The sequence below is a fragment of the Haemorhous mexicanus genome, chromosome 7 (assembly GCF_027477595.1).
Source record: "Haemorhous mexicanus isolate bHaeMex1 chromosome 7, bHaeMex1.pri, whole genome shotgun sequence".
NCBI classification, from domain to species: Eukaryota; Metazoa; Chordata; class Aves; order Passeriformes; family Fringillidae; genus Haemorhous; species Haemorhous mexicanus.
Window position 1 is genome coordinate 27819223 of NC_082347.1, and position 15631 is coordinate 27834853.

Sequence of the window (15631 nt, forward strand, 5' to 3'; positions counted from 1 at the left end):
GGCTTTGAGAACAAAAGGTCCTCTCACAGATTTACGCTTTCCAAACACCACTGATGTATGTGAAAGAAAACACAGACGATAAATTCTCATTCTCAGCGCACAATTCAAGACATCACTTTAATTATTCCTATCACTTCTGTTGTCTATTGCACTCCCCCAACTTCGGAGCAACACTTCCCATGTTTTCAGCAGCACTTTTTGTGTACCCAATGTGCAGGTGCAGCAAATAACTTGGCAAGGGGCAAAGCGATTATCACTTAAGAAAACAGCAACACTGTATAGTTCATTCTTCTTCAAGGTCTTGAGCCAGGCATAAATTCTCATGAAAACCAAGTCATTGCACTTCAGGCATCAGACAGCAAACCAGGTAAGTCCCATTGCTGCTTGCAGTGCTGATCTTACCATATTTTGTCATTTATAGACTTTTTCTTTCTTTCTTTCTCTCCTGCATTTGTTCAGTAATTCAAATAAGTATTTTCTCAGGCCTTAAATATAAAAGCATCAAATTGTGTGCAATATACTGAAAAGGGGATATCGTTACTAACTTGTAATTAATTTTCAGGTCAAGTCTGCAGAGCTGCACTTCATTATTTCTGAGAACTCTGCACTTTCTTGTACATATTTCAAAAATATGCACTGATTAATTTTTGACATACTAAATACTGTTGGATCCTATGCATTAATGCATTATTTCAATCTCTCTTTTAGTCTGCAGTAGTTCTTTGCAACCTTATAGTTTAAAAGGAATGGTACTGTGTAAAGAATAGGAACTATTTTTATTCTCCCTAATATACACTTTTATATTCCAGGTTTACTCTTGCCGCAAGTGGAGTGGATCATGATCTGGCTCGTTGTTCCTTTTTCCTATGCATATACTTCTTTGAGAATTGCTTCTAAAGAGGTATAGGGCATGGGAAAATGGGGCAACTGAGGTACTTCAGCCCTCATCTCAGGCAGCGGCAGAAATGTTTAGAGAAAACAGGTGGGCCAAGAAATGAAAGGTAAATTTATGAAATCCCAGTTAATCCTCAAAACTTGTGTAAAAAGATACTGCCACTATTTACTCTGATCTAACATCTAAATCTTGGTTTCCTCTTAAAACCTGATTTATTACAAGAGTAATATTTTAAGCATTTCTCCAACTACATTATCTCATATGTCACTTGGTCTAATGTAAAGCACATGCACTGCTAAGAAGTTACCCCTATAGTCCTTACTGACATAAGTCCAGTTGCAAATAATGAAACTGCAGCCACGCAAACTGCCAAAAATGCCACTCTGTCCCTGTCTCACAGGTGCCGGGATCACTGTCACTGAATCCAGGTAATGCTGACTCACATGTGTAAAGCCCAGTCATGCAAATGCTGCCTAAGTGGGTTGTCTGTAATATATCAATTATTCTTAGGATTTTATCCTTTAAGATCCCAAGTACCTTTTACATGATGCATGCATGTGTGGAATTGCGAAGTCTTCTCTGGTAAAACTCAGTTAACAGTAAATCAAATTAAAAACATGCTAATTTTTTTTTTTCTTTCTTTCACCCACAGGTGCCTTGAAGGTGGAAGTAGAAGCTCTCTTTGCTCATTTCATTTAGTAGAAAAATGTTAATGTTTCTTTCCAATTAGTTTCATTTATTCTAAATAGCAATGTGTCACATCATTTCTGGGGGTAAAATTCTGCTGTTATGAGACAATGTAACTGTACATAATGCATGTCAAATAAATATCTAATGGTTCAGTCACAGACCAAAAGTTTGTGTTATGCTGCATCACAGTTTCTAACAAGTGTTATAAAGCTGTGAGTTCAGAAAAAGGAAAAAACATTACATTTTACCCAGTGGTTACTGTTATGTTACACTATTCAATATTAAGTAAATATTTTAGAAGTTACTTTTCATCTATCTTTAATATAAAAGTGTTAAATTAAAAATCAATTCAAAAACCTACATCCACAATCATATCTTTATTCACCGGTTTCATATCAAAGCTTGTGTTAAAGAGAGCTTGTAAGGGTTTTTTGAATAGATATTTAAAAAAATTAAACCTATTAATAGTCATTAAAGTCTAAATGAACCCCCAGACTTACTGCACAAAAGGTGGAAAAATACATAAAAAACAAACAAAAGGATTACTAAACAAGACACAACCCCCCATATAACTTAGTTCCTCATATTTCACAGAAATTTCACATTAATATAAAAATTTAAAAGCAATTGCACCAGAAAAGTATATATTTTACCTTTAATACATCTCTTTTAAAACTTAGCCTATAACAAATCCAAGATTCCTACGTAACAGGACTGCAATTGATTCCTTTTCTTTCATGGCACAGAATGCACAGCTTAAATTCAAAGCTAATAGGAATAATAATGTCATCTCAGCCATTACCAAAACCAGAAAATAAAGTGCTTGAATTAGGATGAAACCTATAACAATAACAGGCCAAATATCAACCATAGCAATCACAGTAGCATTGGGGCAAGCAGCAAGACTGAAGTGAGCAACGTGAACTGATAAACAAACACCTCTTTTATATGATTTTGGGGGTTTGTGTGATTTAGGGTTGTTGGACTTTTTGGAGTTTTCATATTGCATTTAAAATCATTTAAGGAGAGCAAATCTAGTTCTCCCTCCTAACACTACTGGTTACTGATCCCACCTTCCATGGCTAAAGTGAAAATTTGGCAGGCCATAACATAACCTCCAATAGTTCTAAACTCCAAACATCAGTCTCTGTAAGCAACCATAAAGGGATGAAACAACAGGACATATAAAGGATAAAACTGAACAGGTATTGGGACCTGAGCTTCCAAATCTGGAGGAGGGGTGGGACAGCAAAGGGACAGTGAAGCACAGATAATTTACAGGGTTTTTACCTCTATCCAGCTCATGCCTAATCTTTCAAACACAAACCACAACCCTGTGCTTAAACACCTTCCTGAACAAGGCTGAAAGGAGAGCACTAAATAGGGTTAAAGTGTCTGTGAAGAGAGCTCCCCCCCCTTTTTCTTTGGCATAATGCAAGATACACCCTAATTGTCATTTAAAAAATTATTATTTTAAGTGGGAACAATAAACCTATGACACAAGGACAGGATGATCCCATTCTGTAGTGTTTAAATAGAAAGACAGAATTTTAGCTATAAATATTTTTTCACCTCCTTAAAACATCAGGATACTATGAACATATGCAATAATGCAATGAAAATAACATAACGAGGTATGTGTCATGTTATTGAATAGTAAATACTCAGTGGTGTAAAATGAAGGGCTGGAAAACCCAAAAAACGTTGCAATACAAAGGAAATCAGTGTTAAGGATTGCACTGTCCAGCAGATGCATCACAGTTTATATCACTGAGTTAAACAGGCAGGGAAAGCATCAACAAACGTTCCTTTGCACAAATATACTCCTGCTGCTCATTCTGTTTCTCACTGCTCATGTAACTGCTGGGAAACAGGAAAAATTGAACACAAGATGTCTTTTTTTGGAAATCATGCCCTCATATTTGGAAACATTGTGCATGCATGGCTCATTCTGCAGTTCCCATGACTCCCTATTCCTACTTTTGCTTCACTCTGTCTGGGCTTCAAACTAGATCAGAGAACCTGCCAACCTACCTTGGGGAAAAAAAAAATGAATATCAGACAAAAAATTCTTCTTCCCACCTCCCAGTGGAATTAATTCCCCTGATTTAATGCCTTTGTACCTGCACAAGCAGGCACAGCTGCATCACTATACCAAAAGAAATAAAAGAAGAAAACAGAAGTTGCTTATGCTGGCAGGACAGTTAGGAACCTCTTTGGAACTGCAGTGTGAGAAAAAAATTTTTACCTGTACCCAGTTTGCCTAACACAAAATACCCACGAGAGATTTGTCCTAGAGAAAAATCTTCATCTCTGCCTATTTCAAAGACTGACAAGACACTTGTAAATGTAATTAATCTCTAAACACCACCTGTCAGCACTGCCAGAAAGGACGATGGAAAAGCAATAAGGAATCATGGTCTGTACATCCAAATAGAGGGGTTTTACTACAAAACCAACACAAATAGGAGCAACATATACTTACATTCATTGGTTACTAAAACTGAAGCTAAATATTCAAATACAATTCCAGCACACACATGAAATTTTCTTTTTTTTTTTTTTTTTTTTGATGCCAATAGGTCAGCTTCATTACACTGCACAAACAAGAGAAGTGCAGTTCTATATGAAAAACTGAGCAGATTAAACAGCTCACTGATGCTGAAAAGGAGCAGTCTGTCATGCCTTTCTCCTCCTCCTGATTTCCTTGGATCAATTCAGGCTAATTTTCTGAGCCTTTATTTATTCTTACCAAAGACAGAAAGAGGAAAAAGAAAAAATCTTGGCTTTGGGGTTAAACAAAAAGCAAACAAGAACCAATAAACAGGGGGGAAAAAAAATCCATCAAAACAACTTTGTATATTAGTCTTTGCTAACTTCATGGGTTTTTCACTAAAGAACTGCAATTTAATGATAATTTATACACCATGCACGTGAGCATAGAGAGTAAAAGGAAAATGTAAAGAGTCTGACTCAATATCTGGCTTCAAATACCTCAATTTGGGACTAGCCCAAGGGTTTCATGCTCTAGTAAATAAATGCCACATCAATTTAATTAATGAGCTATAGTTCTGCCGTCCCTCAATACTCGGACCAGACAGATTTCACCCAGCCGCCGAGAGGACGCGCTGAGTTCCGAAGGCATCGCCCCGATCCTTCCCCCAGCGCTCCCCCTGCTGACACCGCCCGGGCAGCGGGCGCGGAGCCGCCAACCGGGCACACGGGGAATGCGGAGGCTGAGATGAAGGAAGGGAAGGACTGGATGTTTATGGAGCATATTGGAAGGCAAGATATATCGCTAGGATTGAAGAATTTGGGGTCTTTAGGTTTTTTTTTTCTGAACTCTTCCCTTTCTGCAAGCCATTCATTTTAATAGTACAACCTTCTTCAGAACTTGGGGTTGCAATGCTTATTCCTGTCAGTAAAATGTAGCTTTTACCACTATTGATAGTCAGCTTTGATATGCATCCACGTTGTGGATTTATTTATTTACTTTTTAAAATAATCTTTGAAACTATTACGCAAACTACCAAGGGCTTAAAAGTAAAAACATACTGGCATTATTCAAACTTAAATCTAGCTCATAGAAAATGCCTTACAATGTGGACTAAATTTTCAGTCCAGTAAACTATTACTTTTTTTTCCCCCATACTTCTCCATTCTGCAGGACCAAAGCCTCACAGCCATAGGTAAGAGAAGCTGGAGATCGAGTGAAGCAAGTGAAAAAGGAAAAAAATTTACAATGAAGAAGGCCTAGTGACATAGCAAACAGAGGCAGATTTTCCATGAGATGGGTCAAGGTTTTTAACAAAATTTCCTTGCCTTTTTTTTTTTTTTCCATGCTGTATAATATGTTCAGGGGGTTAAATTAAGATTAAGCGGTATTTGAATGTTAATTCTAAAAAATAAGCATTGTTTTGCATTAAAGGGAGCGAGGGGAGAAGATGATGTCCGTTATCTATGGCTAATTCAAGGAAGAAAAGCACTTCCCGACCCAGGGCGGCTCTCCCCGGCGGGCGGCGCTGCCCGAGCGGTGACCGAGCCCGGCCCAGCCCTGCCCGGCGCCTCCGGGCGGCGGCAGCGGCAGCGAGGCGGCCACGGAGCCACCCCCGGCTGCAGCCGCGCTGGGGCAGCACCGGAGCCACGCTGGAGCAGGGGGCAAACTGCTAGAGAAGGGGGCAAAAAAGAAGCCCTGAAAGTAGAAGTCGTATTCAAAACTCAGTATTTATTTCCTAGTGAGTTACATTTCCATCTGCACATCAATCCAGTGCTGACCTTGTTCTACCTTACTCTCTCCATCGGGAGAAAGTGAGGAATTATACTGACCCACTGACTGTAGAGACACCTGGTTTTGCTTATATAAAGCAACAAATCTACTCACTACTGAATGAATTCTTCTGATTCTCCCCCTCCTGCTTCAAGCATTGCTCTGTTAAGGAGCTCATCCAACTTTTCAGTAAGTGGGTACACCCCCAAATTGTAAAAAAATACCCCCCGTCTTCTTTTCTTTTTTTCTTTCCCCCCTGTTTCCTGCTGGCTCAGAAACCCAAATGGACTCCCTGATAGATCAGAGGGCCACCTAAACTCAGAGATTATGGGGAAAAGCATGGCCAGAAAGACAGAAGCAGGAGGAGAGAATCAATTCCTCCCAAAAGCAGAGCTGGCAGTTCTACCCAACGTGTTTCATTTACATAGGCATGTCCGTTGTATGAGATAGAAATTAATGCAGTTTGTAATGCTTTTATCTGATTAATGCCCTTAATATTTATTAAAATACCTGAGTAACCTGCTTCCAGAGTTTTTCATTACTAGCATACTGACAAATCCTACTACATCCATGCAGTAATATTTTCTGTGCTCAAACCAACACCAGAAGATTAATTGTTGCTTTGAAGGAAATTATCTTGACAATTGATGCAATGATTAAAAACATTAACAACTATGAGACACATCATAAAGTTATTTCAAGAAGACCCTTAAATAGACAACAGAAAGCACAGCTGTAGGTGTCACCAGATGTTCTCACTGAGGGCTCTGTCAAGAAAAACTGTCATTAAATTGCAGCAGTAAAATGTGGATCAATGGCACCTCCACTACCCTTACAGCTTACCATTTCTATCCAACGTTTGAGTCATCATGGATTTTGTAGCCCACGTGTTCATAAAAAGTGCTGATAATCAATGGAAAATGGGATGAATGTTTCATCACAGGTTCTGACGAATGTTAATTGCTAACCAGAAACACGCGACAATTACCTTTTGACTTGTAATTGCTCTCAGGTGATGGTCGCTTATGACATCCAATCACTCCATCAAAGTCCTTTTAACGGGAGCTTTCCCTCAAGCCATGATCTGTATCTTGTGTCAGTCATCACAATAACACTCCACGGCATGAACAGTAGCATACTTTAAAAATAATGTACTTCAAGCATATTTTTGCTGGTGTTTATCACCTTCACAGCCACTGATACTTCTCGTTTTGTTGAGCTTCCTGTTTAGTTCTAACATTGCAGGTCAAATGACAATTGGCAAAAATAAAACTTGTTGTTAATTAGGATACTGCCTCCCCAAAAATCAATCAATCACACACCACAACACCCCAAGTCTCTACATTTTAAATGTCAACCAAAGGAAACATAATAGAAAGATCTTACAGGGGAAAATAACTAACAAGATCAAAACCCATTAAAAACAAAACAAAATTCACACTGATTTTCTAACATAATAGAACACCATACATCTTTAGTGCAGCCACATGCCAGCACAGTTTAATCATTATATGATCTACTTCAGTTTACAATAAAAGAGACAGTGTCTAAAACAGCCACCAGAGTCACTTTCATTTTATGTTTGTACGTGGTTTTCTGCATGAAAAAAGTAGGAAGGAAGCCTCACAATCTAAACCATAGTCTGAAAGACTGCTCTGCTTAGAGGTAAATAAAATATTGTATTAGCTTCCTGTGTCTTTTGAAATTAGGCTTTTCTCCTGAAATTGTGCAATCGATTATTACAATGTAGTCAGATAATAACATGATCGATGATTACAGGATAAAAAAAAAAAAAAACAACACCCACAAATCTACAGGCTTTAGTAACACTAAAACACAAATTTAAAAACTGCCATCATTGTGGCAAAAACCTCTTTGTTGCAAGACATTTGTTCATCTATTAAAGTAAGCACAATAATAATCGACAACGAGAAACATTAATGTAACAAAGGAACCATATCTTGCTAATCCTTCTAGTTAGATGTTACCTTAACACTAAAATGACAATGATTGACTTCAGAGACTGCCAAGCACTTACTAATTTTTCCAGACCAAACTTTACTTTCTACAGGATTGATTTGCAGGGTTATAGGACTAGGAAGCAGGCTAACTGAAAAATAATGGTCCGTTATTTGGACGGTCCTTTTCAGACAAATCGTCCTGAACACTGAATCATTTCTCAGTAATTTTTACTATAACCTAATGGAAACTAAGAGGGAGGTGGGGCGGTGGTACTGGTGAGTTTGGATTGGTTTTTACTAAAAAAAGAAAAGCTATAATTTTCCACTTGCATCTTAATTGCATTTAAGAGCTGCAAATTGCTGTGGGTAGAATCAGAAGCACATGAAGACAATGCGACCACGTCTCTGTTAGCTTAGTCAGAAGAGGTTTTCTTTAAAACTAAGCGTCAAGTCAGCCAAGTCGTTGCTTTACCTGGAAGCGTATGTAGTCACCTACTGAAAGTGTCACGTTCGTTTTAAAACAAACACAAAAAACCAACAAACGAAGCAAAACAAGACTGCTCAGGTCGATATTCAAGAGATGGTGGGATTTTTTTTCTTTTTACTACAAGAAGAGCAAAAGACTTTATAAAAGCAGATGAATGTGTACATGAAGAATATTCAAAATCACAGTGTAAAAATTTCTAAAATGTGTCATTCTTCAGCATAGTTAACAAAATTACATTGCATTTTAAGTGAGAAAAGAATAATCCCGAGAAATATAGAAAACCTAAGAAGGGAGAGAGCTGCGAGTGTAGCATTATCTCACTTGGGCCATCTCACTATAAACGCATCACCCTTCGTAAAAGGTGACATGAATTTCTTTGAAGTTTAAGAATTAGCACGTTGTCTCAAACATGTTCCGCTCCGCGTGGAAGCTGCTTCATTATCTCTGGCTGTATAAACTCAAGCAGCGGTGACAGTTTACTGAAACAACCTGTAAATGTGTTAGCCCGTGTTTGCAGAGGATAAGGACTGTGCCATCCCAGGCCCACTTCAGACCGTAAAAGTGGTTCTTTTCTCACCCTTATCTGAATCATCCTTGAACAGACTGCCTCTGAACAGTTTACACTCCTCTTCTTTGATCTACTTCATAAGAACATCAGAACTGTTTACTTTGAAATGCACACATTTCTTTCCTGGGATGCAGGGAAAGGAGATGGCATTTTAAGACATGAACAGATAAATTCAAGCGAACTAGTAATTTTCTCAGTGTTTCCTGTCCTGTCCAATGTCCTGACACATAACTGCTCATTGCTTAATCTTATTCTTACATGAACTCATAAGCATGAACTCAAATTATTAAAAAATTCCCACCTTTTTTTCTGAAAATGACCTAACAAATTGCTGTGCAAATGTCTGTCCTCTTGTTTCAACCATTCTCTCCCTGAAGACTTAAAATTTCTGATTCTACATAAACTGAAGTCAACAAGTCTAAGACTTCAGAGGAAGATGAGAGTCCTGACTGCAGCACTCTGCCTCATGGACAGCACCAGAAAATAGTTAACCCTGCACTTTCCAAGAAGCTCCAAACTCAAGCAACCTCTACCCACCCAGATACAGTATAGAGCACTGAGTTGCTCACAGGCATATTGATAAGATACTGTATCAGTGTTTCTTCTAGATTTCTTCAAGATTTCTATCTGACTAGGACTACTTACTTGTTCCTACCTCACGTCCCTACTTCCTTTGCTGATGATATGCAAGGGGATTCTTTCAAGCCTTGCATCAAACAGGCAAGAGGGTGGAAAATTTGGGTATAAGACTCATAAAAGAGGCTTCTCCCTGTCCTTCGTTATCAGTCCCTTCTGAATCCTCGTCCTTCATAGCAGAAGATAAAGATTGGAAATCACGAGGGCCGAGGGCAGCTCGGGCAGCGAGAAGTCCAGGCCGTGATGCAATTCCCAGCTCCTACGTGGTGAGACGACTCCGCGCTGAACTTGGCGCCAGGTCAGGCAGCCTTGAGTTCTGCAAACTACTGCGCTCGGAGATTAGGCGGATGTAACAATCACCTGAAAGGGGAGATTAAAGCGCCTCTCAATGAGGTCCTTTGTCCCCGGCCTCATTTGATGCTTTGGGCCTTTTCAAAACTCGCCGGGGACGGCGCTTTAAATGTTTGCCCCGGCGTCCGGGGCGGCTCCAGCGAGGGCCGGCAGGGCTGGGGACATGGAGAAGGGGCCCTTCTCGGTGGAGTGGCTGGCCCAGAGCAGCCGCGGCGGAGCCCGGGAGCTGCCCGGTGAGTCTCGGCCGTGCCCTCTGGGTCTCCCCGCACAGCGGCGGGCGCGGCGCTTTCGGTCACCGCGGGAGGGGCGCGGCCGCCACCGTGTCACCGCCCGCGGGGCCCGGGGCCCGCCGAGGGAAGGGTCCCCCTTCAGACGCCCCTATCTGTCCCCGCAGACTCGCCCCGGGAGCGGGAGGCCGCGGAGCGCCCCGGGCACGGAGCAGTGCCGGCGGGCGCCGTGCCCGGGCGGCCCCGCACCAAGTTCTCGGCCGCGCAGCTGCAGGAGCTGGAGCGCAGCTTCCGAGAGCAGCGCTACATCGGCGCCGGCGAGAAGCGGCGCTTGGCCGCCGTGCTGAACCTCTCCCAGAGCCAGGTGAGCGCGGCCTCGCCCTCCGCCCGAGAGGGACACGGGCCCCCGGGGGTGAGAGGCACCTCACGGTCACCGGGGAAGGGGCAGTGACAGTGACAGTGACAGCTTCCGCAGGTGCGGCGGCCCAAGCCGCCCGTCAGCTTCGTCCCGCTGGCTGCAAAGGGGACTTGAGCAAACTGAGACCCCTGCCTCGCCCGGCGCGGCTGCGCCCGGCTCAGCTCCGAGTGCTCCAGGGACAAGGGGCAGATTGTAAATGGTGAATGCAACTTCTAAAGCTGAAACTTCACTGGAGGTAAAAGTGCTTTTGTGATCTCCAGAACCTCAGTTTATAGGCTAATTCTTTCTTATGGTTATGTATCTATTTGACAGCGACATTGCAGGATTTTTGAATAGAACCACCCCTACCCAGCTTTTTTATCCCCACTGCACAAGTCTTGTGTTACAGCCCTGGTCCATATCTGAGAATTGGCTTGCCATGCATCCTGGAGTGTCCACGGTTCAATTCGTCATCATGCCAAGACAATTACTCTGCATTAAATATAGGCCAATATTATTAGTTGGCTACACCTTTACTGTTAATGCATTCTGTTACTTTGACATTAAGTCTGCCGTCAGGGTGTATTACTATATGGAAAAGGCATAATGGGTTTGATTCTTGACTCTTTTTTCCTATCCTCAGATAAAAACCTGGTTTCAGAATCGTCGTATGAAGTTCAAACGCCAGACTCAGGATGCCAGGATTGAAGCTCTTTTCTCGGGCTTGTTTTTGCCCTATCACTGTTACCCTGACAGGGCTACATCCAGCAATCCTCATGGGGTGGATGTCAACGTCTCTGCTACTTCGGCTGCTTCCCTTCACCCAGCTGTGCCAAACCCTGCCGTCTTGTTACCTTCTGTTCCAGCTCAGTCTCTTCAGACAGTTTTGCCAAGTCCAGCTTTACTACTGCCTCCAGCGCCAGGATTATCTTGTTACTCTTCTGTGTTTCCAGCAGTGACTCTAACCACTGAACATAAAAGACTGATGTTCCAACCAGATCTTCCTTCCTGTTAAAAATGTCAACGATTATCTGTAATCTCACAAAAGTGTCAAATATCTCTAAGAATAACTATTTAACTTATTTTGTTATATTAAATAAATTTAAGATTCTTTGAATTATTTTCTTTACATTAAAAATATTCGATTAGAGGAGAAAATAATTTACCCATGTTAAAGAAGTTATACTGAGAGTGGAAGTGGAGGAGGACATGAAATCTCCTTATTCCTACAGTTGTCACCATGCTGTATAGAAATTTCTATATAAACTTTCCTATCTAAAAGTTTTCAGAAAATAACCTATAATCATGTGGGAATATCCACTAAAAAAGTGGAGTACTGTATACATTGAAATTTATGCAATAACGATGTCATTTAATAGGCAATTGTGTTAAAAACTTTGTCCATTCTACCTGAGTGGGGGTTTTTAAGGAAACATTTGTGAGCTACAGCCAAGTGCATTTAAATTTAAATGTTAGCAAAGGTAAAAACACCATGAACAAAACCAAACAAGTTGCCCAGTATTCTCTTTTATCTGTATATTCTGCAGCATTCTTCAACTGGTCTCATCTGTTTTTTGATGGACATGTTGCATTTATGCACTAGAAGAGAGATAAAGCTAAGGAATTAACAGGCAAGCATGTATGTTGATGCCAATGTCAAGCATACTTGCAATTTAAGTCTGCTTATGAAAACGAATTGTTCACCAATTCAGGTCTCTTGGGACACTCAAAAAGAAAATATTTCACTTTTTACTTCCAAAAGTTGCTGCTGTAACTTGATTGCCTCCCTAATTTTTAAACTGCAGAATAATTTAAGGCTTGATCTCAAGAACACTTAGGGCTGTTCCTAAAAATCACAAAGCTAGTTTTATGGAAAGTGGCAAAGACAAGCCTTTAGACAATGGGAAACCAGAAACCTGACATCAGCATGAAGCAGCTGCAGCAGGTGTGACTATATCTCCTTCCCCAATCCAGACCAATCTAACTTGCTTGCTAGGTGATGGTTAGACTACGCTGCAGCTGTAGAGAGAGAAAAAATTAACACAAAACAAAATTAAAAAAAAAAAAAACAAACCACCACCGCCAAAAGAGAAACCCAAACCCTCCCTCCCTCTGCTCACTAGGCAAAAAACTAGGACCTGCTACGGCTTTGTGCCATGCATTGACTCTCCGTTCTCCACCCTCCATGACCGTGTACCCTCCTCTCAGCATCTCCCTCCATCGCGTTTGGTAGACAAAAGGGAGGAGGGGAAGCTGGGAGACACTCGAAGGAATTTCCCCCACCACACCCCTTCTCTGTCCCCAGCAGGGCAGCACCGATCCGCGACACAGCCAGGCAGCTGAAGGGACGCTCTGGGCATTTCTAGGTCACTTTGAACACACTTCACAGAAAATTCCCTTTACCCTTTCCAAGTATTTTTTCACGAGTGAGAAGCCCCTAGGCTATTATATGGAAACTCTTGACGACTCACTGAATTAGAGTGCGGAGGGTGGAAATTTAGACTACAATGCAACAATCAAGTCATGTATTTAAAAGGCCTTACAGGTGAATTAACGACACTTCATTAAAATCTAGACTAAGAAATAAGCGTTAAGGAAGCGCTTTTAGGAATGAACAACACTCCGAGGAACTAAAAAAAACCCAACACATTTCAGGATTACTAAACCAAAACTTTATGTTTAGAGGAAATAGATCAAATTGCTTAAAGAAGTGCAAATTGCCAAGTTAGCAATTATAATTGTTTTCTAGTGGTGAGACAAAGGCCAAATTTTCAGGTTACAATCTTAATCAGAGGATATAGCTTTGAACCAGACACAATTATGCCCAACATTTTTTTGCCTAGCGTTTGCTTTGGCAATTGTAAAACTTTAAATTCCATAATGAAGGCCTAATCTGTTAATTACTGTTAAAAGACATGCTGACTTAATAAATAGTAATACCTCTGCTGCCTTCACATGGAAGATGGGACTGGACTTATATTTGACTTACATCTAGAAGAGAAACTCCCTGACAACTTATCCTTCCTCTGGAGGATGTACTTAGCTCAAAGCAGAGTGCAGGGCAAACTGGGTGCAGTTGCCTCTGTCCAGGCTACCAAACACTCAACAGACAGACAATCTCGGTGGGACAGTAGGAGAGTCAGAGAAAATGTATTTAACCATTAAACCCATTACCTTTACACAGAAGGACAAGTGACCGCTGCAGTTTGCGTTGCACAAGTGCAATCTTTCATAGAGTTGACACATATAACCCTGTTCAAATTTTATTAATATATATAAACACACATTTATGAAAAAAATGGGGGGAGGAATGAAAATCATATACATAACATTTTATACAGATTAATATTTTAATATTAATTATAAAATATAAAATTATTAACGTTCACATTTAACTTAATAAAGACATTCTTTCAAATCAGGCAAGAGATTCTGAGCATGAAATATATTACAGTATAAAACACTGCTTTGTCCCTATAATGCATATACTGGGTGGCATTGCCTGTCAATTTTGTTCTGAATAACTGGATGGAAAGAAGGATGAGGAAGAAGGTGTTGATGGTAGTAGGGCAGTTCATTTGCCATAAAGTGGTAGGTGCTTTGCGATGTGTCGTATCTGGGAAAGGAGAATCTGAACTGCACAGCAGGCATCGGGGTGAAAGGCAGGAGTCTCTGGTTCTGGGCAGCAAAAGGGTAGTGGAGACCATCCTGAAACAGAGCCGGTGAGGTCCCCGGAGCGTAGCTGTGGAAAGGAACAGGGGACACGAGGCTGTGCTGGTGGTCCTGTATCTGTCTCTTCAGTTTCATCCTTCGGTTCTGAAACCAGGTTTTAATCTAGGCAACAAAAAGAAGGGGGGGATGCAGGAGACAAATCAGAGAACTTGCCTAAGGATAATGCGCAAACTATGAACACCGTATCTCAGGTGCTTTTGTCATTTTGCTTCAGATGGAATTAACACAGTTGGACTGATGCTTTTGACCTACTCAGCAAAAGGCAGAAGATCTGCGGGAAGTAGAGAGTGGCTTCGTTCAGGGATTTTACAACAACCAGTTAGATTCCTTAGGACCCGTTTTGAGCTCTGCATGGTGTACACGCAGATCGCCGTATATCCAGGACAGTTTATCTCACTAAGAAATGAAAAAACCTTGATGGCTTCCCGATAGAAAGTGCCGCAAATTTCCTGGAGTGATAACTCTTAATGCCCGAGGGATCCCACAGCCCCTACTACACAGAGGAGTCTGTTCATCGCACGAAAGACTGATGTAGAACTGAACCTGGCTGCTCCTTCCAAACGGGACGGGGAAGGATCCGCTTCCTATGGGACTAACCTGGATCTCCGAGAGCTGCAAGGCAGCCGCCAGCTTCCTCCGCTCCGTGGCGCCCAGGTACTTCTGTCTCTGGAAGGTTTTCTCCAGGCGGCAGACCTGCTCCGAGGTGAAGGCGGTGCGCGCCCGCCGCTGCCGCCCGCGGTTCCCGCCCGCCGCCGCGGCCCCGCCGCGCTCCGCGCTCTCGCTCTCGTAGCCCGAGGACTCGTCGGCGCTGAGCCAGCCGCCGTCGGGGGCTGTAGGGAGGACGAGGAGGAGCGGCAGTGAGGCCTCTGCCCTGCTGGGGCAGTGCCTCCGCAGCCCCTCAGCCCTGCCAGGCCGTTGCACCGGCGGCAGCCTGGATCCCGGCGTGTCCCCAGCCCGCTTCCCTGTTCTCTCGGCCTCCCACCCACTCTCCTCTCCTCACCCACCTGTGTCCGACGGGCAGGGCTCGGTGATGTCCCGGGGATCGGCTCGGCTCGGCTCGGCCGCGCAGGGCTCGCTGTCGGCGGGCTGGCCCGGCTGGGGGCTGCTCCGCCGGGGCTTGGCTCTGACCAGGAGGGTGGGGCTGCCCAGCGACCTGGGGGCGCGGGGAGGGGGCGCACAGCAGATGTGGGGCCTGACCCCGTTGGATTTGGTCTCTGCCGAAGGGATCTGAGCCTGATTCACCTGATTCATGGCTGAGAGGGGCTGGGCGATCCACGGCCGCGGCCCGCTCTTATATGGGCGCTCCGTGCCGGGAGGGGTCGTTTGTAAGTGCGAACACACATCAAAGTGGGAATCGGGCAGAGATAACAGCTACCACCGAGGAGGAAAGTTCACACGTCTGGCAAATGTCTACAGCCCT

The 15631-nt window shown here is 42.6% G+C and overlaps 1 protein-coding gene across 1 annotated transcript; it reads right to left on the reverse strand.

Annotated features, from left to right (window-relative positions):
* Nucleotides 1-13953: 13953 nt before the first annotated feature.
* LOC132329579 (homeobox protein vent1-like) lies at nt 13954-15554 on the reverse strand. The gene is given in 4 exon segments (XM_059850776.1): nt 13954-14313; nt 14809-15041; nt 15216-15527; nt 15530-15554. Coding segments are annotated over 4 exon segments (930 nt in total).
* Between the last annotated feature and the right edge of the window lie 77 nt (nt 15555-15631).